The 23920-nt window shown below is 39.3% G+C and overlaps 3 protein-coding genes across 4 annotated transcripts; all 3 read left to right on the forward strand.

Annotated features, from left to right (window-relative positions):
- Positions 1-1533: 1533 nt before the first annotated feature.
- Positions 1534-10406, forward strand: zbtb8b (zinc finger and BTB domain containing 8B). Of its 2 annotated transcripts, none has more exons than XM_079485623.1 (4): positions 1534-1593; positions 7549-8590; positions 8682-8839; positions 9506-10191. In XM_079485623.1, the coding sequence occupies exons 1-4, from the start codon at positions 1585-1587 to the stop codon at positions 9815-9817; spliced, it is 1521 nt and encodes a 506-aa protein (XP_079341749.1). In that variant the 5' UTR covers positions 1534-1584; the 3' UTR covers positions 9818-10191. The 2 variants fall into 2 exon arrangements, with proteins under 2 accessions (XP_079341749.1, XP_079341750.1); XM_079485624.1 differs by lacking the exon at positions 1534-1593 and adding an exon at positions 6026-6178 and having other exon boundaries at positions 9506-10406.
- Positions 10298-13940, forward strand: LOC306910790 (tissue alpha-L-fucosidase-like). The gene is made up of 8 exons (XM_079485625.1): positions 10298-10896; positions 11835-11969; positions 12058-12195; positions 12409-12514; positions 12607-12807; positions 12938-13128; positions 13388-13487; positions 13618-13940. The coding sequence occupies exons 1-8, from the start codon at positions 10559-10561 to the stop codon at positions 13747-13749; spliced, it is 1341 nt and encodes a 446-aa protein (XP_079341751.1). The 5' UTR covers positions 10298-10558; the 3' UTR covers positions 13750-13940.
- Positions 13941-18800: 4860 nt separating this feature from the next.
- LOC306910204 (tissue alpha-L-fucosidase-like) lies at positions 18801-23480 on the forward strand. The gene is made up of 9 exons (XM_079484576.1): positions 18801-19323; positions 20834-20968; positions 21057-21194; positions 21408-21513; positions 21606-21806; positions 21937-22127; positions 22383-22482; positions 22613-22784; positions 23139-23480. Exons 1-8 carry the CDS (start codon positions 18983-18985, stop codon positions 22742-22744), a joined length of 1344 nt encoding a protein of 447 aa, XP_079340702.1. The 5' UTR covers positions 18801-18982; the 3' UTR covers positions 22745-22784; positions 23139-23480.
- The last annotated feature ends 440 nt before the right edge of the window (positions 23481-23920 follow it).

The raw sequence follows: 23920 nt of genomic DNA on the forward strand, positions 1-23920 counted from the left end.
TGGAAGCTTTCTGTAGCCAGGTTTTCATTACCCTACAAAATGCGTAAATTGAAATAGCGCATGGAAAATACCCTCAATGGAAAATTTTGGCAAAAACACCTATGTATCGCAAAAAAGTTCTTGCGCTCGCATGAGGTGTTTTCCAGGCAATACGAAAAAGGCATATTTCGCAAAACTGCAATGGAAACACTTTTTGTCATATAAAGTCGCATTATTTGTAAAGAATTCACACGACCCTTTGCGGTATGTTTTGGCAGAACCTTTGGAAAGATAGTATGTAAGGATTAAGTATACCTTGGCTTGAGTGCAGTATGGAGATTTATTAGGAACAGTGAGGTAATATGAAAATATAAAAGGAAATATAGACATTTCTCTAAACAGTAGTTGGCACTGTGCACTAGAGTTTGTTTGCAACCTGCCATAAAACGTAAAAGAAGTACGGCCAGAATGACTTATCGCAAGAAGAATCAAAATACACTTTAATGGCATAACATCATTTAATGGAAACACAGTCATTCCGCGATATTATTTTAATCGACATTTAGAAAACATTGCTTAAGTTGAAAAACATTTGCGCAAATCTGTAATGGAAACCTGGCTTGTGACTGGCCTGTAATGCTGTAGACCATGAGGTTTGAAGCCTCGCTTCCGCCTGGCTGGTTCAGTAGTCGGTTTGAATCTTGCCGTGACATTTTGACAGCTAATTATATGACCAATTATGACCAAATAATTGATTTACAAACATTTGACAGCCCCAGATCATTTCAAGCCAATACGTTTTTACACAGTAATGTTATACAATCATTATATTCTACCAGAAAATGTGCATTATATTTATGTAAATAGATCAGTCTATGTGGAAATCTTCACTGTTATTTCTAAGCATTAACTGGCGCAAAATACAGTGTATCACAGATCAGGGACATCTGGGTTGTAATCTGCTTGTTTTACACTCGTTGGCCACCAGATGGTATTGTGAGCAAATTAAACCTCGAGAAATTAAGCACCTGGCTAAAGCCTCGTGATGCTTCATAGGCTTCATCTCGCCACCACTACGTTTATTGGGACTTTTACTTATATTATCATATAGATACTACTATTGTAATTATTTTAAATGTTTTAACAATTATCTTTATTTGAGGTAATGTTTTATTAAAGTTTATAGCTTTTTCTGCAATAACTATATCTTTAACATATATATATATATATATATATATATATATATATATATATATATATATATATATATATAATTAATATAATCGTATTATATTTGTAATGTATTTGAGTTGTTACAATACCTGATGGCCATTAGAGGGCACCCCCCGTGCGGTTGGCGAGTGTGGTGGCTGTGTTCCGAATAAAACTTGTCTAAACAGTTCAGCCAGATCTCCGGTTTCCTCGTGTGTATTCTATAACACAAAATGGAATATAATATGTTATTATAGCATATTGGTGCATACATAATATAAATTGGCGACGAGAATAAAGTTCCCACGGCAAATATTGAGTCATCGGCAGAGCAAAAAGGATGGCTACTACGATCATCGGACAGATCGAGGCATTCGACGAGGCAACAGAACAATGGCCTACGTATGTTGAACGTTTTGAACACTTTGTTGAGGCAAATGACATTAGTGAAGATAAAAGAGTGTCAGTTTTTCTCAGTGTAATGGGGGCATCAACTTATGGACTGTTGCGTAGTCTAATTGCACCAGTTAAGCCCGGGACGATGAAATATGAGGAGATTGTGAACACACTTCAAGCACATTTTACTCCCAGACCAATTGTGATTGCAGAAAGGTTCAAATTTCACAAACGAAATCAAGCAGAGGAGGAAAGTGTCGCACAATATGTGGCGGTGTTAAAGAAACTGGCGGAGCACTGTGAGTTTGGCGACAATTTAAATGACGCACTGCGAGACCGATTCGTGTGTGGATTGAGTAGCGAATCAATTCAAAGGAAGCTATTAACTGAATCGGAGCTCACGTATAAAAAGGCTGTGGATATAGCGATGTCAATGGAGGCTGTATCTAGAGAATCACAGCATTTGAGCAACTCATTGAAGGTAAATGCCATGTCTTTGTCGTCAAAATCGTCAAAGGAAAAATGTTATAGATGTGGAAAGTCCAACCATATACAAAATGAGTGCTTTTACAAAGATCAAGTGTGTCACAAGTGTGGGAAGAAAGGCCACATTGCACGCATGTGTAAAGGTACTAAGACAGATGAAGGAAAAAGTGCAAAATGGAAGGGACAGACAAAGAAAAGACCAATTCACAGAGTGGATGCTAATATGGAAAAGAGCGAGGAAGAGACAAATTCGGACACGGATACCGAACTGACCTTACACAAAGTAACAGCAACATCGCACGATTCTCCACAGGTGAACAAAATGAAAAGTGAAACTGATTTAGTGTCATCGGTAATAAAAGTTCAACCAAAAATTGAAGGATTACCAGTTGATATGGAAGTGGACACTGGAGCGGCAGTCTCTATTATCTCAAGTGAACTGTACAGAGATAAGCTGAGTCATGTTCGATTACGCCAGACAAACGTTGTTCTCAAGACATATACCGGCGAGGTCATTCCACCAGAAGGCGTCATCAAAGTCCGTGTCAAGCTAAACAGACAAAACGTACGTTTACCTTTGTATGTTGTTTCAGGAAACGCAGCTCCCCTGCTGGGACGAGAATGGCTTCGCAAAATTTGTCTAGATTGGCGGGAGATAAAAACTGTAAGAGCAGTTCATCAAGTGAATGAAGGAACGTTAGAAAGTCTTCTAAAAAGGTACGCTAAAGTATTCAGAGAAGATTTAGGAACATTCAATGAGTATACAGCGACTTTGAGTCTGAAACCGGGAACCCAACCAAGATTTTTCCAAGCTCGGGTAGTACCGTACGCCATCAGACCCAAGGTGGAAGAAGAAATTGATCGCTTACTGAAGGAAGGAATCATTTCACCTGTGCGATTCAGTGAATGGGCAACCCCGATCGTACCTGTAATAAAAAAGGGTGGCAATGTTAGGATCTGTGGTGATTTCAAGATAACCGTGAATCCAGCTCTGTGTGCAGAACATTACCCATTACCTCGAATTGAAGATCTGTTCGCGTCACTGGCTGGAGGACAGAGATTTAGCAAACTAGACCTTTCACATGCCTACCTGCAGATCCCTGTACATGAAGATTCACGTAAATATCTTACCATCACGACCCACAAGGGGATGTTTGTGTACAACAGATTACCTTTCGGTATCACTTCAGCTCCATCGATATTTCAACGAGTCATGGAACAAGTGTTACAAAGACTACCGGGTGTACATTGTTTTTTGGATGATATCCTGATCACAGGAAAAGATAATGCTCATCACTTAGCTAACCTAGAAGCTGTGTTAAGTCGGCTGGAGAAATGCGGACTTCGTGTGAAAAGAGAGAAGAGTGAGTTTTTCAAAACGTCAGTGGAGTATTTGGGACATGTGATCGACGCATCAGGACTTCACAAGTCTCCAGACAAACTGCGCGCCATCGCTGAAGCACCTGCTCCTGTTAATGTTAACCAACTACGATCTTTTTTGGGACTGATTAATTATTATGCAAGATTTGTGCCAAATATGGCCACAGTACTTCACCCCCTGAATGCAATGTTACACAAGGAAGTAAAATGGGGGTGGTCGCCAGAGTGTGAGAAAGCGTTCCAAGATGCTAAAACTCAGCTGTTAACACCCAGTGTACTCACACATTATGACCCTAGACTTCCAGTTCGTTTGGCCTGTGATGCGTCACCATACGGAGTGGGAGCCGTGCTTTCCCACATGATGCCGGATGGGCGAGAAAGACCCATTGCCTTCGCGTCCCGAACTCTGAGTAAACCCGAACAAAACTATGCACAGCTAGAACGTGAAGCGCTAGGAATCATCTTTGGGGTAAGGAAGTTTCATACTTACCTTTATGGACGTCACTTCACATTATTAACAGACCATCGTCCACTCACTACTATACTCCACCCAAACAAAGCAACTCCATCCATGGCTGCCGCAAGACTTCAGAGATGGGCTCTTCTGCTAGCTGCACACAACTACACTATTCAGTATAGAAGTGCTAATGACCATGGGAATGCGGATGGGTTATCGCGATTGCCACTGCCGGTACAGCACAGAAACGGGAAAGATGCAGTGGACGCTTACCTCATAAATAAAATGGATGCACTCCCAGTGTGTAGCAGCGACATCAGTAAAGGAACCAGAGCAGATCCGATCCTCTGTCGGGTGAAAGAGATGGTATCGACTGGATCATTTCCATCTACAAAAGATTCCGAAAATGCATTGAGGTCATACCTCACACGAAAGGAGGAACTCTCACTGATGCAGGACTGTCTGATGTGGGGACAGCGTGTTATCGTTCCACCAAATCTGAGACAACGAGTGTTGGAGGATTTACACACAGGACACCCAGGTGTAGTAAAAATGAAGGCTCTAGCACGTAGCTACATCTGGTGGCCAAATATTGACTCACAAATTGAAGAGAAGTCAAAGACATGCACGTCCTGTCAGCAAAATCAAAAATCTCCGTGTCTCTCACCTCTACATCCCTGGGCATGGCCAGAAGTTCCTTGGCAGCGAATTCACATCGACTTTGCTGGTCCATTCGAAGGACGAATGTTTCTGGTAGTGGTTGACGCACACTCAAAATGGCCAGAGGTCCAGGTGATGGATTCGACAACTTCCGCCAAGACAATTCAAGTGCTGCGTGGTCTATTCAGTCGCTACGGTATACCCGAAACATTGGTGAGCGACAATGGCCCGCAATTGACTTCAGAGGAGTTTGGATGTTTTCTGAAAGCAAATGGCGTTAAACACGTTCGCTCTGCCCCATTTCACCCAGCCACTAACGGGCTAGCTGAGCGTTTTGTGCAGACTTTTAAACACTCACTGAAAGCATCCAAAGAACCAGTTCCGTTACAACAGAGATTAGACGCCTTCTTATTACAGTACAGGAATACACCACACAGCACAACAAAAGAGGCACCTGCTATGTTATTCTTGCATCGAAGATTGAGGACACGGCTGGATTTACTGAAACCAAGTGTGAAAATGACTGTGGAGCAAGCACAAAAAGTACAATGTTCTCACCGTGCCCTCCATGCCAAACACAGAGACTTCAATGTGGGTGACTCAGTGCTGGTCAGAGATTATCGACGGGGAGAGGAGAAGTGGAAAACTGGTACTGTTTCTTCTCAGTCAGGACCAGTGTCGTACACTGTTCAAGTGGACAGTTCACAAAGCTGGAAAAGACACGCGGATCAAATGTTAGACTGTCATCCAGAAATTACAAAAAGCACAGAATCACGGTCAGCAGAAAACAGTACATCACCAACAATGGATGTTAAGGAGCAAGAATTGCCTTTAACAGCTAATGACACTGAACCAAATTCTCCAGATCAACATGTAACCAAGCTCGTTGAGCCAGCTACTGTTTCTTCCCCAAATGTAAGAAGATTTTCAGTTAGAACCCGTAAACCACCTAACAGACTTGATCTGTAAAATGTGTTAATGTTCTATATACAGTTGTATATGTTAACAGTGTTACATACTGTTGTGTAAGTAACTTAGTGAACATTACAAATAATATTGCTTGAAGGTGGGCCACTATTTGTTTGGTCCCAACTGTTATTTCCCCAAGAAATTGATGTTCTTATGTTAAAATGAAAACACGGGGTAGACTGAAATAAGGAGGGAAAGATGTAATGTATTTGAGTTGTTACAATACCTGATGGCCATTAGAGGGCACCCCCCGTGCGGTTGGCGAGTGTGGTGGCTGTGTTCCGAATAAAACTTGTCTAAACAGTTCAGCCAGATCTCCGGTTTCCTCGTGTGTATTCTATAACACAAAATGGAATATAATATGTTATTATAGCATATTGGTGCATACATAATAATATTATTAATATAATATATAACTATTGTAAAAACTATTGTTTAATATTTAAAACGTTGCCGATATTTTTCCTGAAGCCTTTCTGGAGAATCGCCACCCTTGCAGCAGGAAGTACAACGTTGCAAACCGGAAGTGGTGAAGCAGGAAGACATTTTTAAAAGACCACCACGAAAACCAACCAAACCATGAACTAAATTTATGTAAAAACGGATTCCTGTCCAGAATCCCCGTTGCGCGTATTAGAGGTAGTTCAATGTTTCAGAAAAACTATGTATGTGTTTGATATGCTGCAACTTTATACGATTCATTTATTGTTCGCTGCTGTTTATATGTCGCATATTGCAGTTAAAGTAATGTTTCCATTTGTCATTACTTGCAACCACCCATGATGTGTAGCACGGTGGTAAGAGTTTACGTTTATAGCTGTATACGGGTTATACTTTTTACCGTTGTGAAAGTTTATATGTAGATCAAATACTAACAGCGTGAGAGTGTGGTACGATATCTACAATCTACAAATTTGTTGTTGTTTTTGCCTGCAATTTTTTTAATTTTTCAAAGATTTTCTTAAAATTGACTTCTGCATAGGTTTCTGTTAGGTCTACACAATAAACCGAAATTACAGCAATATTCCAAATGTTCCGTTACGTACCATAATATGCATATCCCCTGATACCACACATACATCTGGCAGACATCTATTTGATGTCTGCATTTACACCTTCAAGACATTGTTTGCTAATCTGCAATACGTCTCTGAGAGGTCTGCTGTCAGATGTCATGTATAAAACTAGAAGATGTCTGTAAGATCTTTATGATTTATTATGGGTGGAAAAACTGCTCTTAAGATGTTTAGCAGATGTTTTCCAGATCTTAAGCTCACATCTTACAGACGTACCTGTGCTATCTGGCTCGTAATGGTTTGCAATGACTGAAAATGTAAAAAAGGTTATTCGTTCGGGGTGAATGCAGATACACTACATGGACAAAAGTTTTGATATGCCGCCCTTCTAATGAACAGGTTTGACTACTTTAGTCATTTCGGTGAGCACAAATCTCAACGCTACAGTATATAATTATATTATAGCATCAGTTTGGGCAGGGCCCTTTTCTAGTCTAACATGACAATGCCCCTGTGCACAAAGCAAGGTCGACAAAAGAGGATTGATTTAGTCTAGTGTGGAAGAACTTGACTGGTCTAAATAACACTCATCACCCAACCATCAATGACTTATACACAGGGGTTCAGTCATTTCAGAACAGAAAAAAGCCCTTCCAAAACTGTTGCAACAAAGGAGGACACAAAATCTGTTAATGTGGTATATAATTAATATTTGTTTTGATGGGAATTACTGGAATAGATGAATAGTGTGGCAGAAAGACTGTTAGCGAAATTTGGTGCCTGTGTGTCTGTGCACGTGCTGTGACATGCGATGATAATCAACGCTCAGAAAGAATTTGAAACACGTATATTGGTTATATATAGTTTTTTAAAAGAATTTATTATAAGGTTTTTGTGTGTTAACTTAAGGAATTATCATATTACATTTTCCTATATTGTGCAATCCAATTTCCTATGCATTTAAGTTGTTTTTATTCTTTTTTTCAATTCTAGAGAAACGCATGGCTATACAGTAATATGGAGGTTCCTTCCTACCTGTCCAGACTTCTGTCTGAGCTGAACGAGCAGCGTAAGCGGGACTTCTTCTGTGACTGCAGCATTTTAGTAGAAGGACGTGTTTTCAAGGCCCACCGTAGTATTCTTTTCGCCAGCAGTGGATATTTCCGTGCCCTTCTGGTGCATTATTTGCAGGACAATGTCCAAAAACACAGCACAGCGTCTCTGGACATTGTCACAGCTGAGGCGTTCTCCTTCATCCTGGACTTTCTGTATTCGGGGCGGCTCGACCTGCGCAGTGAAAACGTCATTGAAATAATGTCCGCTGCAAGCTACCTCCAGATGACCGATGTGGTGAACTTCTGTAAGGGCTACATAAAGTCATCTTTGGAGATCTGTAACCGTGAGGGGGAGAGATGCAAGCGTAGAGAGCGGTCGGATGATAGCGCGACCCCAGTCACGGGTGCTCCAGTGGCATCCACTTCTGAAATAGACCAAAGGAGCTCTCAGGTCATAGAGGCCCTCAGCCCTGATGATGCTCCGATGGCTGCTCTCTCCACACCGGTAGCCACTAGCAGCAAAGACTCAGAGAGTGAGAGCTCACAAGGAGGATCTCCTAACCAACCACCTATGAATGCTCCAATAAAGAGCGCTTCAGGCCCAGATTTGATCAACTCATCCACCCCAGGTCTGCTTTTGGGGTTGGTGCACCCAAAAATCGAGTACGACCCTGATGAAGAGGGTGAGTCTTCGCGGGAATCCAAAGACACGGTTCTTTATCGGGGCCCAAATAATGACGTGGAAAGACCAGACGATGCTAGCCCAGCTCCAAGCACAGAGCACTCCAATTTGTTTGGTAACTGTCCAATGAAGCAGTTCCCAGATGTGGTGTTTCGAGGTGGAGCCAGTCATAACCGTGATGAGAACTTTTCACAGAGTATGGGGTATTCTGGAGGATTCGGTCGTGTGGATGACATGCTTGGTTCTGGGGGTCCCTGTGGTATGGAGATTCAGAATGACTGGTATGGGGATGACCCAGGTGCGAGCTCTTACTGTAAATAATAACAAAATTTGGCTTCTTGTTGTACATAAGCGAGTACGTTTGGTAATACATCTATGTTTTCATACAGGGAGGCTGCACAAATGTCCATTCTGCCCATACACGGCCAAACAGAAGGGGATTTTGAAGAGGCACATCCGATGCCACACAGGAGAAAGGCCCTATCCTTGTGAGGTCTGCGGCAAGCGATTTACACGACAGGAACATCTGCGCACGCATGCTATATCTGTAAGTCTAAATAAGCCCCTTGAAGAAATCTATATATCTATATGTAGAGTTTTACTTTTGAGAAATATTTTATATAGGTCTATTTGTTTAATGCATTACAAATTAACCTAATTTGACATTACAAATGGTCCGAATAAGGCACGCATAATTGCATGGAAAATGTAATATCATAAATACATAACTTTTTGGTGTGTATATATTTTACTTGTGTGTTAATTTGATTGCCATTAATTACATTAATTTATCCGAATTGAGTTCCAGCAGAAACCATGCTGTTGATTGTAATAGATGCTTCAAATTCTTGAAACAAACATAACACCATTCAAGCTGTAGTTCCAGAGGGCATGGGAGAAGAATGCATGGAAATACTTGAAAAATGTTTTTTGTATCTTGCTGACAATATTCAATACTCAAGGTTTAAAAATACAATCAGACGATGTCAAAATTGCTTTAGGATTCTTCTATTTGACGGCAAACATCACAGGAGGGTTTAGGGGATAAAATGCATCAAAACTAAATTTAAGGCTTAAATACATATATGCACACCCAAGTTTCAACATATTAAGAATTATGTTTTAGTCTATAGATTGATGTGATATGCAGCATGAGTATTTCCTTTATTTCAATACGTTTAAATCTCTTTTGATATGTTTTTTTTATGAACAGGTCCATCGCTCCACTTGGCCCATTGTGTGTAAAGGCTGTCGGCGTGTGTTCTCGGGCATCGTGTCCCAGGGAATGAAGCGATTTGGACTTTGTGACGGCTGTACCTTTGTCACTACAACAAATGAGGATCCCTCCTTAATGAACCTCAGTATCCAAAATGAGGCTGTTGAGAGGGGCACAAGAGATTCTGATTGGTCCGTGTTCATCGTGGAAGGAGATGAAGCGGAGCCTTGTGCTAGTACTGCTCTACAGGAAGAGGACAATAAGCAGAATGTTGCCAGACAGCTTGCAGAAAATGGCGCTCTGTTGTAGATTAATTTGCATTTCTCCACACACAACTTTTGCTATCTTGAGGGGGGGGGGGTTAGAAAGAAAGAAAGACAATTTTTATGGTCGTGCCATCATGTTTACATGTGTTGAGAATGAAGTCTGTGCCAGGAATAATAATGAAGCATACATTTGTACACTTAAAAACGGTTATTAATTTATTAATGGGTTATTTACCTGTATATTACCTTTGCTATTTGCCCAAAAATCTAATTAATTGTTTATTGCTCATTTGTCTTTTTTGAGACATATATTTTATTTTGAAATATAAGGAAACAAAACTATTAAAAACGAACGCAACTCTTGCAGTTCATTAGTTGTGTATTTTAAGTGGCATTAAGCAACATTTACAACCCTTCAAAACGCCTATTGTGTTATAATATTTGAGGTAACGCGAGAGTGGCGCAAAAGCTCAGCGTTCGAGTCTCTCTCGCGATACTTCGGTTAGACTGCGCAGTGATTTGCAGCCGTTTTGAAACGAAATCACGTGTTGTGGTCACATGTTTGTTGTCATATGATCAATCTGGAACTACAAACTTGTTTTGTCAGTTTTTATTACAGCATTACGTTCACCAAAATGTTACTTGAGCCGAAGTCTCCCTCTTATGCAAAGTTCAGCGAGCTCTCATATCAGTAGTGACAGGCGCTCGCACTTACTATTGGACGACCTCAGTGAATGCGGACATACACAAAGAGAACACCAGACTCGTTCTTTCAATCCTAGAAATGATTCAGTCGCTGGTTCTCTGTGCGGTATTATGCGCGCGATTAATCGGCGCTAAATACACCCCGGATTGGGCGAGTTTGGACTCTAGACCTCTGCCCGAATGGTACGACGAGGCGAAGTTCGGCATCTTCATTCACTGGGGAGTGTTTTCAGTACCTGCCTTCGGGAGCGAGTGGTTCTGGTGGAACTGGAGAGGCGCACTTAGCCCCAGTTATATTGAATACATGATCAAGAACTATCCTCCTGGATTCCACTATGAGGAGTTTGCCCCTGATTTCCACGCGGAGTTTTTTAACCCCGATCAGTGGGCTGCGATTTTCGAGGCTTCTGGAGCGAAGTGTGTATTTACCTTTATAACTTTATACGCTTGCAGTGTTCTGTATATCTATACCTTTATAACTTTATACGCTTGCAGTGTTCCGTATATCTATACCTTTATAACTTTATACGCTTGCAGTGTTCCGTATATCTATACCTTTATAACTTTATACGCTTGCAGTGTTCCGTATATCTATACCTTTATAACTTTATACGCTTGCAGTGTTCCGTATATCTATACCTTTATAACTTTATACGCTTGCAGTGTTCCGTATATCTATACCTTTATAACTTTATACGCTTGCAGTGTTCCGTATATCTATACCTTTATAACTTTATACGCTTGCAGTGTTCCGTATATCTATACCTTTATAACTTTATACGCTTGCAGTGTTCCGTATATCTATACCTTTATAACTTTATACGCTTGCAGTGTTCCGTATATCTATACCTTTATAACTTTATACGCTTGCAGTGTTCCGTATATCTATACCTTTATACCTTTATACGCTTGCAGTGTTCCGTATATATATACACCTTTATAACTTTATACGCTTGCAGTGTTCCGTATATCTATACCTTTATAACTTTATACGCTTGCAGTGTTCCGTATATCTATACCTTTATACCTTTATACGCTTGCAGTGTTCCGTATATCTATACCTTTATACCTTTATACGCTTGCAGTGTTCCGTATATCTATACCTTTATACCTTTATACGCTTGCAGTGTTCCGTATATATATACACCTTTATAACTTTATACGCTTGCAGTGTTCCGTATATCTATACCTTTATACGCTTGCAGTGTTCCGTATATCTATACCTTTATACCTTTATACGCTTGCAGTGTTCCGTATATATATACACCTTTATACGCTTGCAGTGATCTGTATATCTATAACTTCATACACTTGCAGTGTTCTGTATATCTATACCTTGTGACTTTTGCGTGCAGGTATGTGATCCTCACCTCGAAACACCATGAAGGGTTCACGAACTGGGGCTCCCCGAATTCCTGGAACTGGAACTCTGTGGATGTTGGACCGCACAGGGATCTCGTCGCAGATTTGGGTGTTGCGATAAGGAAGAAGTTTGTTGGTTTTGTATGTAAACTATGTGTGTTTTGCATCCGTGTTGGTCGCCTTTGTTGATTTAACATGCGTGTTTTTGAATGTTAGGTCTATACATTATGGACTGTACAACTCTCTGTATGAGTGGTTTCATCCCCTATACCTGAGTGACAAGCAGTCTGGTTTCAAGACGCAGGTGTATGTTGAAAACAAACTTATGCCTGAACTCCGCAATCTTGTCATGAGGTAAATTGTGCTGTTTAACCATAATATTTGTAAAACAAATAAAGTAAGACTATAGTAATGACAAAATCATGATTACTGCGCTAAAATAAAAACATGTTTTTTTCTGTACGGGCACATGACTGAAAAGAGAAAGTGAAACATTAACCTTCACAGCCTACATGGCTTTAGTTTATAACATTATACTGTGATTGCATAATATGTTTGTTTTTTCAGGTACAAACCAGATTTGATTTGGTCAGATGGAGACTGGGAGGCACCTGACACCTATTGGAACTCAACACAATTTCTATCCTGGCTCTACAATGATAGTCCGGTCAAAGTGAGAGCTTCACAAAATGAGTTACTTATTTTAAAACACAGTTCCTCATTTTGAGTAAAATTCTGAACACTGCATTGTTGCACTGCTTACAGGATATAGTGGTGACCAATGACAGATGGGGGAAGGGGTGTTACTGTAAACACGGAGGTTATTACAACTGCGCTGACAAGTACACCCCCGGGGAGCTGCCCAAACACAAGTGGGAAAAATGCCAATCGGTGGATAAGTATTCATGGGGATATCGTAAAAATATGGTTTTGACTGACTTGATGGATCTGCCGTCCATTATAAAGGTGCGCTGATCTTGAGTGCATTCTGTATGCAAATATACATATTTTAATTGAAGATGCAGTTTATCAATGTAACATGGATTGGAGATTCATGTGATCCAGAGTCAAAATATCTCTTATGGTGTTGTCCCAGGACATGGTCTACGTAGTGGCTTTAGGGGGGAATTACCTGTTGAATGTGGGGCCCACAGCAGACGGCATGATTCCACCTGTCTTTGAGGAGCGTCTCAGAAGTATTGGTGACTGGATGAAGATCAACGGAGAAGCCATCTATGCAACAAAGCCTTGGAGAGTTCAAGCTGAAAATGCAACTGTACCCGTCTGGTAAGTGGATTTGTTTTTCTTTTGATCAGAAGACGTGATGAATGATTTGATCATGTGATTAGTTTACCGGTCATAAATTATTTGAATACTTTACCATATCATGTGTTTATGACCGAACAATGTTCTTGTGATCGAATTAACCGTAGCAAACAACTGTCCTACTTTCCTGAATAGTTCGGGGATCAAAGTTTAGCGTTCTTTTATTAAACCTGTGGATGCGTCATTTGTTTTGGCATTTTAAATGTACTTTCAATTCCAGGTACACCTCAAAAGGCAGCACTGTGTATGCCATCTTTACCACAAATCCCAAGCAGTTCACGTTTCAGCTCTCTGCACCTGTAACGTCAGATAAAACTGTGGTAAATATTTACTAAATAAATATACAGTTGTTTCATGCCATCGAATTATGTATTATATTATGAATTTAAAAAAACTATATTTAAGGAATGGAAGAAGGTCTTAGTGTTTTTGCCTTGTATCTCTGTTCAGGTCACTTTGTTGGGGAACCCTGAGCCGTTGAAATGGGCCCCTCTGCACTTATCGGGACTCATTGTCCTTGTGCCTGATCTGCCCGACTCGCCTGCTCAAGCCTGGACCCTCAAACTGGATGGAGTCAATTAAAGCCGTTCATTTCCACTGTGACGATTTAGAGATTTTTAAAGTGAGCATTTAGCACTGTCTGTTTACAGAAATCTTAAAATAATTTGAATCTTTACTCTATTCGATATTTTGTTAATTTGTTTGAATGTTTATTGTCTGAACAACTGACACATCAGAACAAAATAAACTGTTTTAAGAAATTTTAATAATGGATTTTCTTAACTTGTTGTTGCATGTCTTGTAGACCAGAAATGATGTTTAATTAACAAAGTTCGGGAGGAGCCGGAGCATATAATCAGCCGGCTGGTCTACATCAGCAATCACCGCACATACACAATCAGCCATAGCGAGCTCGCTTATAAATAGGGAAACCATCTTACCTGCTCTATCTCTTAAGATTAGGCATCCCTCCTCCACCCCTAATTTTCTTGCAAGAACCCCGGGGGATGTGCTCTGGGCTCAAACCGGTTCCGAGCTCAGCGCACTCACCCTGACCAAGGTGTAGTGTTTCGGATTCGGATAGATCTGGCAAACTCGGAGCCCGCCTCCCGGACAGCATGCCAAATACGCATAAACCTTCATAACCAAGCTCTATCTTTATTATCCCTATCAACATTACGTCACTTAAAGAGACCCCTGCGTCTCTTACTCGCATAGAGTGGTGGACTTGAAGGGGGGCTGGGGGATTCGGGACCCCATTAGGCATTAGGGTCCCCATAAGAAGTAAAAATAGACTTGGGGTTCCCTCAGATATTTTTATTTGAGTAAAAATGATAATGACAAATGTGATTAAATTCATGCAATGGATGTGGTAAATTTCATGAATTAATTATTTACAATAATTTATATCAAGTTTGTTTATGGGCTGGTCATGTCTCTTTAAATTTTAAATGCCCGCCCCAGGTCTAAAGACTGCTAAGCGCAGGGCATCGTTGACATGACTGCTTGATTGGCATCGCTCCGGTGAAGCTAACTTCAGCTAAAACATGGAGAAAAATAAACCTCCACTCGCAGTCAGGAAGAGAAAGCTTTTCATTTTTCGAGGGGTCTCTAGATATCCTTCCACTATATTTTATTTATTATAATTTTTGTATTCCTTGCTTAAAGTATGATTAAGCCTGGTTCTGGGGTGCTAGAGATCTCGATGAAGTTGAGTGACAGCTTTTAAGTAACTATAAAGGGTGTGCTCTTTGTGTGGTTTCTGTGTTATAAATAATCCATTGAGAATTGTATAAAACTTGTTTTTCTGGCTGCTAAGAACAACGGCCACTTACAAGCTGCAAAGTTCCGGGAATCACATCGGCATATACATGCGGGAATCACTCTTGTAAAAGCTATGATAGTCATATTGATAGCCATAGTTAGTTCCTAAATGCCCATAAATCTGGTAATCAACTAGATCTTATCTACACATGATACTGCTCCACTTATCTCTCCCAGGTCAACCTGCTGCGGGAGGGAGCAACAAATAATCAGAAAATCTTTTTGACAAAAATGACTTTGCTGATATCAAGACTTTGAAAAATATGTTGAGTCTCTTCAGACTTGTACTGATATAAATATAAGTTTAAAATTACTCTATAATGATTCACAGCATAAACATATTTACTGTTAAATGTTCCCGCTACCAAAATGTCCAAGATGCTTTGCAGCTCTACAGCAACCTGCTGTATACAGGTTCTACAGTAAGGATTTGATAATGTCACAGTAATAATGCTGTAAAATTTGTTACGGTGTTTCCACACGCTTTAAACTCACCACCGGCTCCCACTGTCAAAAGAAGCATTATAAACCAATTGCAAACGAATGAACAATATTTTCATGCGTGTTTCTATTATTGAGTGATTATATCCGAAATAAAGTTCAGAAAAACTTTCCCCATGGACCCCGATCTTTGCCGATTATAGGAGATCTTCATCATATCGATCAGACGAAGATTCATCTTTAGCTGTCAAGAGGTCGTAACGTTAGTCAATTGAGTCAACTGAGAAGGTTTCATAAAATGATCACACAACAACAGAAATGTAGTGATTTTCATGTGAAAAGGTATAGACTATTCTTCAGCTAAGCAATGTAACGCTTGCGGGAAAAAGGTTTCGAACTCCACTTAACCAATCATAATTGAGGATAATGATATAGATTTATAAAATATAAAAATGTTACCTTTTACATTTTAAGTCAGTTAATATATCTAACAAACACATTTTACCTGAAAATCATTTTTAAAACGTAATTATTTTGTCCAAGTTATTTAAACTTGTCCAAAATGTTATTTTCTACCGTATATTGCAGCTTCCAAAGAAATATGTCAAAATATTCAGCATTCCATTTCTTGGTCCAAGAATTGATGTATTGGATGGGTATAAACTATATGAAGGAGGTGTATTTACAATGGGGGGGAATAACCTCGCTGACTGGCCAAGTCTACCTTTATTTGAATTTATTGGAAACAGAGGTCAGTCTTGATATGTTCAAATGTTCAGATGGTTATTTAATATGTCATTATAAAATGGCAAACAATTCAATTGTTTGTCATTATCAATTGAATAACATAAATGAATCGCCTACTATTAAATGCTTTATAAAAGTTCAATAAAGGTTTTAAGTAATTGCTAGACTCAGACTGTAATGAAACATGTTTAGATGTTATTTCAATGAACAGTAGTAAACAATGTTTTGTGTGTACATGTTAAGGAGCCTCCAGTGGTAACAAATGGAAGCAACAGAGGAGATTTGCTCTCTGAACACTTTGAAATTTTGGATATGGGAAGAAAAGGCTTGAGCCAACTAACCATCTTGAGTGTCGCTTCTCAATGAGGCTATTTCAAGTGATCAGGGTGTGTTATAATACTTCTCTTTTTGCATTGAAATAATTTAATGATTTCCCATTTACAATTGGAAGACAGTATGACAGTAACCTTACATTTTCTGCTAAATGAAGCTGTGTCAAATGTGATCGGTGTCGTAATCGGTTTTAGTACAACATTGAATTCCAGTCTTTGTTGAAGAGGATCAGCATGGCTGGATATCTAGCGAGTGGAATCTGTGCTCAAGTATTCCTTTTTCATACAGTCACAGAAAAACATACTGTACTTATGATAATGATATTATATGAAGCTATTTTTACTCTTTAAAGCTGCTCAGCTGTGTTTGTTCTACTTCAGCTTTTGAACATATTTCCATGGATCATGAAGCGAGGGCCTGGACCACAGGTTATTAACTTTGTTCGAGAGAAGGTAAATGCACACAAAGTGACTACATTGACTGCTTCCTTGGTGAGATGAAAAAGGTAAGAACCTTCTGGGCATGTTATTGAGCTTTATTTAAGTGCACGGGGTTGACAATGGTCTCGTAATCAAAAATATATTGCCAGTGCCCATGCAATTCATCTCTTTCATGTTTAGTTTACGGAGGACGGGGATGCTGGGTTTGACATAGAGAACTTGTACAATCTTGCCCGGGTTTTTGGGTAAAGAACCCAGATAGGATAATTCTCTTCCAATGGTGGGCCTAAGAAGATTAAAACAGACTGTTGATGTAAAACATTATAAATATAGGGAATACATTTTTTTGAAACTACTACAAATGGTCGTTGTGATGGAGCAAGTCTGCTGTGGTTCTGCTTGGCACACTGGTGACAGGCAACTTGACATCAGTGCTGTTTGATGAATCCGAATGGGAGACTCTGAGACGCCGATTCTGAGGGCAAATTCAGGAGGAGATATGCATTTTAGCCTTTCTCTATTGGTTTATTTATTGCATTTGACAATTTGCATTGATAAGCAAGCACCTCTGTTGTATAGGCCTATCTGTATATACCTCTTTAAAGAGCTCGCAAATGTGCAAAGCATGAACTCAGATTTTAAGGAATGAGAGTTTGTCTTGGTGAGCAGCTGACAAGGATGGAGCTCTCCCTCTTTTTCTTTTCTCGGCTGCATCGTTTCACATTGTCTTCACCAGCAGGTGTGGAACCCATCTTGGATTTTTAAACTGGGGCGATTCACTGTTCCCAGCCATACAAGTTATGCACGGTCCCAGGCTAAGACAAGCAATAGGCCTACACATTATACATATTTGTGGATTGCGTTTGGTACGTCACATGAAGTCTACCAATAAATTACACAATGTAACAGTTGTTTCTTTATGAAGTTTAACACGGTGAATATCAAAATCACATAAATGTTTTTATCATCGACAGTACTTGCAAAAAAATTAAAAATATTTTCACACATACATTTCGGTGTAATTACACGTGGAATAAAACTGAGCTCAAAACATCTGTTTAACATGACGTTACTAAAAATGAGTCAGAAGTGTACATTTGATCTTTGAGGTAACTTTTTGTTCATCAATGTGATGCTAGTTGGAAAAAATGACTTACTGGCCCGATTTGTTGTAAAAGAATGTAGTCACCCATAATTGCTTTATCCCACCTTCCATGGAATTTTCAAGTCGGCCAAATCAAACAATTGTCTCACTGAAACAAGCCTATAATAAAATGTCTAAGGAATCCTTAAGACTGACCGAACAGAGTAAAAATGTAACACCCAGCAGATCAGAGGGAAAACATTAAATATAAGATGAGTGCAACAGAAAATGGCAATTAGACTGGGACAATGGTAAAATAAGGAGACAATTTTATAAGAAACAAAGAAAAGAAAAGTCGTCCATAACATAAGTACAAGGGATCAGATACATATTTAAGGACAGGGCACTCCAATTTAAATCCTACATTGTTTTCTTAGGAAAATATAACACAGGTTTGTGTGATAGGTGTTTAATAGATGAGATGGAAGAACGTGTTTTGTTGGTATGTCCTGCATATGATACAGAAAGGAGGTATCTGAAAGAAGAACTTGAAAAATAGAATGTATGGAGTTTTCCTTAAATAATATTGAATGATGAATCAAATGCAGTGCAGTATAGAAATTTATCAGGAACAACATATAGAACATAGGGAAATATAGTCAATTCTCTTAACACTCCACCACAGCAGGTGGCGGTATACACCTCTAAGTTGGTTCATAGCCCACCATAAAACCAGAAGAACAAGCCTATCATGTGTTGTGGTCACATGTTTATTGTCATATGATCGATCAGGAAATAAAAACTTGTTTGGTCGGTTTTAATAACTGCATTATGATCAACAGAAGATTTACCGTAGGCACAGACATCTCTCTAATGCGGAGATCAGCGCGCTTTCTGATCGGTACTGACATATTACGGTCGCACGGTTGAACTTACAACTACGCAAATGAGTCAGTTATCTCTGGTTCTCTGTGCGGTATTATGCGCGCGATTAATCGGCGCTAAATACACCCCGGATTGGGCGAGTTTGGACTCTAGACCTCTGCCCGAATGGTACGACGAGGCGAAGTTCGGCATCTTCATTCACTGGGGAGTGTTTTCAGTACCTGCCTTCGGGAGCGAGTGGTTCTGGTGGAACTGGAGAGGCGCACTTAACCCCAGTTATATTGAATACATGATCAAGAACTATCCTCCTGGATTCCACTATGAGGAGTTTGCCCCTGATTTCCACGCGGAGTTTTTTAACCCCGATCAGTGGGCTGCGATTTTCGAGGCTTCTGGAGCGAAGTGTGTATTTACCTTTATAACTTTATACCTTTATAACTTTATACACTTGCAGTGTTCTGTACATCTATAACTTTATACGCTTGCAGTGTTCTGTATATCTATACCTTTATAACTTTATACGCTTGCAGTGTTCCGTATATCTATAACTTTATACGCTTGCAGTGATCTGTATATCTTTATAACTTTATACGCTTGCAGTGTTCCGTATATCTATACCTTTATAACTTTATACGCTTGCAGTGTTCTGTATATCTTTATAACTTTATACGCTTGCAGTGTTCCGTATATCTATACCTTTATAACTTTATACCTTTATAACTTTATACACTTGCAGTGTTCTGTATATCTATAACTTTATACGCTTGCAGTGTTCTGTATATCTATACCTTTATAACTTTATACGCTTGCAGTGTTCCGTATATCTATAACTTTATACGCTTGCAGTGATCTGTATATCTTTATAACTTTATACGCTTGCAGTGTTCCGTATATCTATACCTTTATAACTTTATACGCTTGCAGTGTTCTGTATATCTTTATAACTTTATACGCTTGCAGTGTTCCGTATATCTATACCTTTATAACTTTATACGCTTGCAGTGTTCTGTATATCTATAACTTTATACGCTTGCAGTGTTCTGTATATCTATACCTTTATAACTTTATACGCTTGCAGTGTTCCGTATATCTATAACTTTATACGCTTGCAGTGTTCTGTATATCTATACCTTTATACCTTTATACGCTTGCAGTGTTCCGTATATCTAAACCTTTATAACTTTATACGCTTGCAGTGTTCCGTATATCTATACCTTTATAACTTTATACGCTTGCAGTGTTCTGTATATCTATACCTTTATACGCTTGCAGTGTTCTGTATATCTATACCTTTATAACTTTATACGCTTGCAGTGTTCTGTATATCTTTATAACTTTATACGCTTGCAGTGTTCCGTATATCTATACCTTTATAACTTTATACGCTTGCAGTGTTCTGTATATCTATAACTTTATACGCTTGCAGTGTTCTGTATATCTATAACTTTATACGCTTGCAGTGTTCTGTATATCTATACCTTTATAACTTTATACGCTTGCAGTGTTCTGTATATCTATACCTTTATACCTTTATACGCTTGCAGTGTTCCGTATATCTATACCTTTATAACTTTATACGCTTGCAGTGTTCCGTATATCTATACCTTTATAACTTTATACGCTTGCAGTGTTCCGTATATCTATACCTTTATAACTTTATACGCTTGCAGTGTTCCGTATATCTATACCTTTATAACTTTATACGCTTGCAGTGTTCCGTATATCTATACCTTTATAACTTTATACGCTTGCAGTGTTCCGTATATCTATACCTTTATAACTTTATACGCTTGCAGTGTTCCGTATATCTATACCTTTATAACTTCATACACTTGCAGTGTTCTGTATATCTTTATAACTTTATACACTTGCAGTGTTCTGTATATCTATACCTTGTGACTTTTGCGTGCAGGTATGTGATCCTCACCTCGAAACACCATGAAGGGTTCACGAACTGGGGCTCCCCGAATTCCTGGAACTGGAACTCTGTGGATGTTGGACCGCACAGGGATCTCGTCGCAGATTTGGGTGTTGCGATAAGGAAGAAGTTTGTTGGTTTTGTATGTAAACTATGTGTGTTTTGCATCCGTGTTGGTCGTCTTTGTTGATTTAACATGTGTGTTTTTGAATGTTAGGTCTATACATTATGGACTGTACAACTCTCTGTATGAGTGGTTTCATCCCCTATACCTGAGTGACAAGCAGTCTGGTTTCAAGACGCAGGTGTATGTTGAAAACAAACTTATGCCTGAACTCCGCAATCTTGTCATGAGGTAAATTGTGCTGTTTAACCATAATATTTGTAAAACAAATAAAGTAAGACTATAGTAATGACAAAATCATGATTACTGCGCTAAAATAAAAACATTTTTTTTTCTGTACGGGCACATGACTGAAAAGAGAAAGTGAAACATTAACCTTCACAGCCTACATGGCTTTAGTTTATAACATTATACTGTGATTGCATAATATGTTTGTTTTTTCAGGTACAAACCAGATTTGATTTGGTCAGATGGAGACTGGGAGGCACCTGACACCTATTGGAACTCAACACAATTTCTATCCTGGCTCTACAATGATAGTCCGGTCAAAGTGAGAGCTTCACAAAATGAGTTACTTATTTTAAAACACAGTTCCTCATTTTGAGTAAAATTCTGAACACTGCATTGTTGCACTGCTTACAGGATATAGTGGTGACCAATGACAGATGGGGGTTGGGGGACAGATGTAAACACGGAGGTTATTACAACTGCGCTGACAAGTACACCCCCGGGGAGCTGCCCAAACACAAGTGGGAAAAATGCCAATCGGTGGATAAGTATTCATGGGGATATCGTAAAAATATGGTTTTGACTGACTTGATGGATCTGCCGTCCATTATAAAGGTGCGCTGATCTTGAGTGCATTCTGTATGCAAATATACATATTTTAATTGAAGATGCAGTTTATCAATGTAACATGGATTGGAGATTCATGTGGTCCAGAGTCAAAATATCTCTTATGGTGTTGTCCCAGGACATGGTCTACGTAGTGGCTTTAGGGGGGAATTACCTGTTGAATGTGGGGCCCACAGCAGACGGCATGATTCCACCTGTCTTTGAGGAGCGTCTCAGAAGTATTGGTGACTGGATGAAGATCAACGGAGAAGCCATCTATGCAACAAAACCTTGGAGAGTTCAAGCTGAAAATGCAACTGTACCCGTCTGGTAAGTGGATTTGTTTTTCTTTTATCAGAAGACGTGATGAATGATTTGATCATGTGATTAGTTTACCAGTCATAAATTATTTGAATACTTTACCATATCATGTGTTTATGACCGAACAATGTTCTTGTGATCGAATTAACCGTAGCAAACAACTGTCCTACTTTCCTGAATAGTTCTGGGATCAAAGTTTAGCTTTAGTTAGTCTGTGGCATTCTTCATTAGTTTTAGCGTTTTAAACTTTCCTTTCAATTCCAGGTACACCTCAAAAGGCAGCACTGTGTATGCCATCTTTACCACAAATCCCAAGCAGTTCACATTTCAGCTCTCTGCACCTGTAACGTCCAACAAAACTGTGGTAAATATTTACTAAATAAATATACAGTTGTTTCATGCCATCGAATTATGTATTATATTATGAATTTAAAAAAACTATATTTAAGGAATGGAAGAAGTTCTTAGTGTTTTTGCCTTGTATCTCTGTTCAGGTCACTTTGTTGGGGAACCCTGAGCCGTTGAAATGGGCCCCTCTGCACTTATCGGGACTCATTGTCCTTGTGCCTGATCTGCCCGACTCGCCTGCTCAAGCCTGGACCCTCAAACTGGATGGAGTCAATTAAAGCCGTTCATTTCCACTGTGACGATTTAGAGATTTTTAAAGTGAGCATTTAGCACTGTCTGTTTACAGAAATCTTTCATTAGAATATTTGCTACTTTCAATTGACTCTTTTATTTGAAATGTGTATTTATGAACTTGATTGCCTAATGCCTGAACATCTGACACATTACAACAAAATAAACAGTTTTCTTAAGTTGTAATCATGGAATTCCATAATAGAAAAAACAAAAAAACTTTGAAGAATGCATATTCAAAAGTGCAGAACACATGGCTACAGCTAAAATGTAAACTATTTACAGATTACATTTTTAGTATTTGTTTAGACCTGTGAAACAGACATATCGCTGCTGTCCTTCTGAAACCTTCTATCTGCATGTTTCATGACCAAACTTCAGAACGCAGCAAAATGTGAAGCTTTTCAGACGAGCTGGCATTTTCCGGTCTGGTGAATTCACATGCGTGTGAATGGAAGTCAATGGAGCAAAAAGGCAGTGTGACCTCATCTTTAGCTCCAACCCTAAACAAGCACACCTGAACTGCTTTCAGCCCCAACAAATCGTTCTTTAAGCGGAAATAAGGGTGTGGTTGAATACCCTGTTGTGATGACGCAAGAATTGAACGATGGCAGCCGAGAAGGCCCTTCTTTGTGTTCTTATTGAAGAATTTTCGGAGCCTGATGAAATCTGTATAAATACGTGGAAAATAAATGTCTTCTAATATCTTCAATTGTTGTGTATACCGAGCTAGAGCGGACACATTTGTGAACGACTATACTTGGACCCTATGTGCGAGTGTGGATTATATACATGTTGCTGCTGAGTGGGCTGACATTCTTGACACACCAAACAAGAGAAAACGTTTCTCAAACCCTATTGCCCTCGGTTTCCAGGAAACGTGTTGTTCAATCCGATTTGAGCATATTCCATGTATGACCCATAGCGTATGAGATAATTGCTCATTCTTAGGTAATAAAAACATTACGGTTCATTATGTAACACCTCTGAAGATATATGTATATTATATTGCATTTCTGGTCAATAGATCCTCCAAAAATGACACACTGGACCTTTAATATCTTACTATATGGTCACATGTGCGATTTAAAAATGTACATCATTACACGCGACGTGTAAAAAATGAAAGGGTCCTTACTGATGAAAGAAGATGAATTGATGAC

Source organism: Barbatula barbatula, assembly GCF_947034865.1.
Source record: "Barbatula barbatula genome assembly, chromosome: 21".
NCBI classification, from domain to species: Eukaryota; Metazoa; Chordata; class Actinopteri; order Cypriniformes; family Nemacheilidae; genus Barbatula; species Barbatula barbatula.

Coding starts and splice junctions, on each gene's coding strand:
- zbtb8b (XM_079485623.1), top strand. Junction 8,591..8,681: donor CTGGTATGGGGATGACCCAG/GTGCGAGCTCTT, acceptor GTTTTCATACAG/GGAGGCTGCACAAATGTCCA. Junction 8,840..9,505: donor TGCGCACGCATGCTATATCT/GTAAGTCTAAAT, acceptor TTTTATGAACAG/GTCCATCGCTCCACTTGGCC.
- LOC306910790 (XM_079485625.1), top strand. CDS start 10,559: ATGATTCAGTCGCTGGTTCTCTGTGCGGTATTATGCGCGCGATTAATC. Junction 10,897..11,834: donor TTCGAGGCTTCTGGAGCGAA/GTGTGTATTTAC, acceptor TTTTGCGTGCAG/GTATGTGATCCTCACCTCGA. Junction 11,970..12,057: donor GGTGTTGCGATAAGGAAGAA/GTTTGTTGGTTT, acceptor TTTGAATGTTAG/GTCTATACATTATGGACTGT.
- LOC306910204 (XM_079484576.1), top strand. CDS start 18,983: ATGAGTCAGTTATCTCTGGTTCTCTGTGCGGTATTATGCGCGCGATTA. Junction 19,324..20,833: donor TTCGAGGCTTCTGGAGCGAA/GTGTGTATTTAC, acceptor TTTTGCGTGCAG/GTATGTGATCCTCACCTCGA. Junction 21,514..21,605: donor ACAATGATAGTCCGGTCAAA/GTGAGAGCTTCA, acceptor CACTGCTTACAG/GATATAGTGGTGACCAATGA.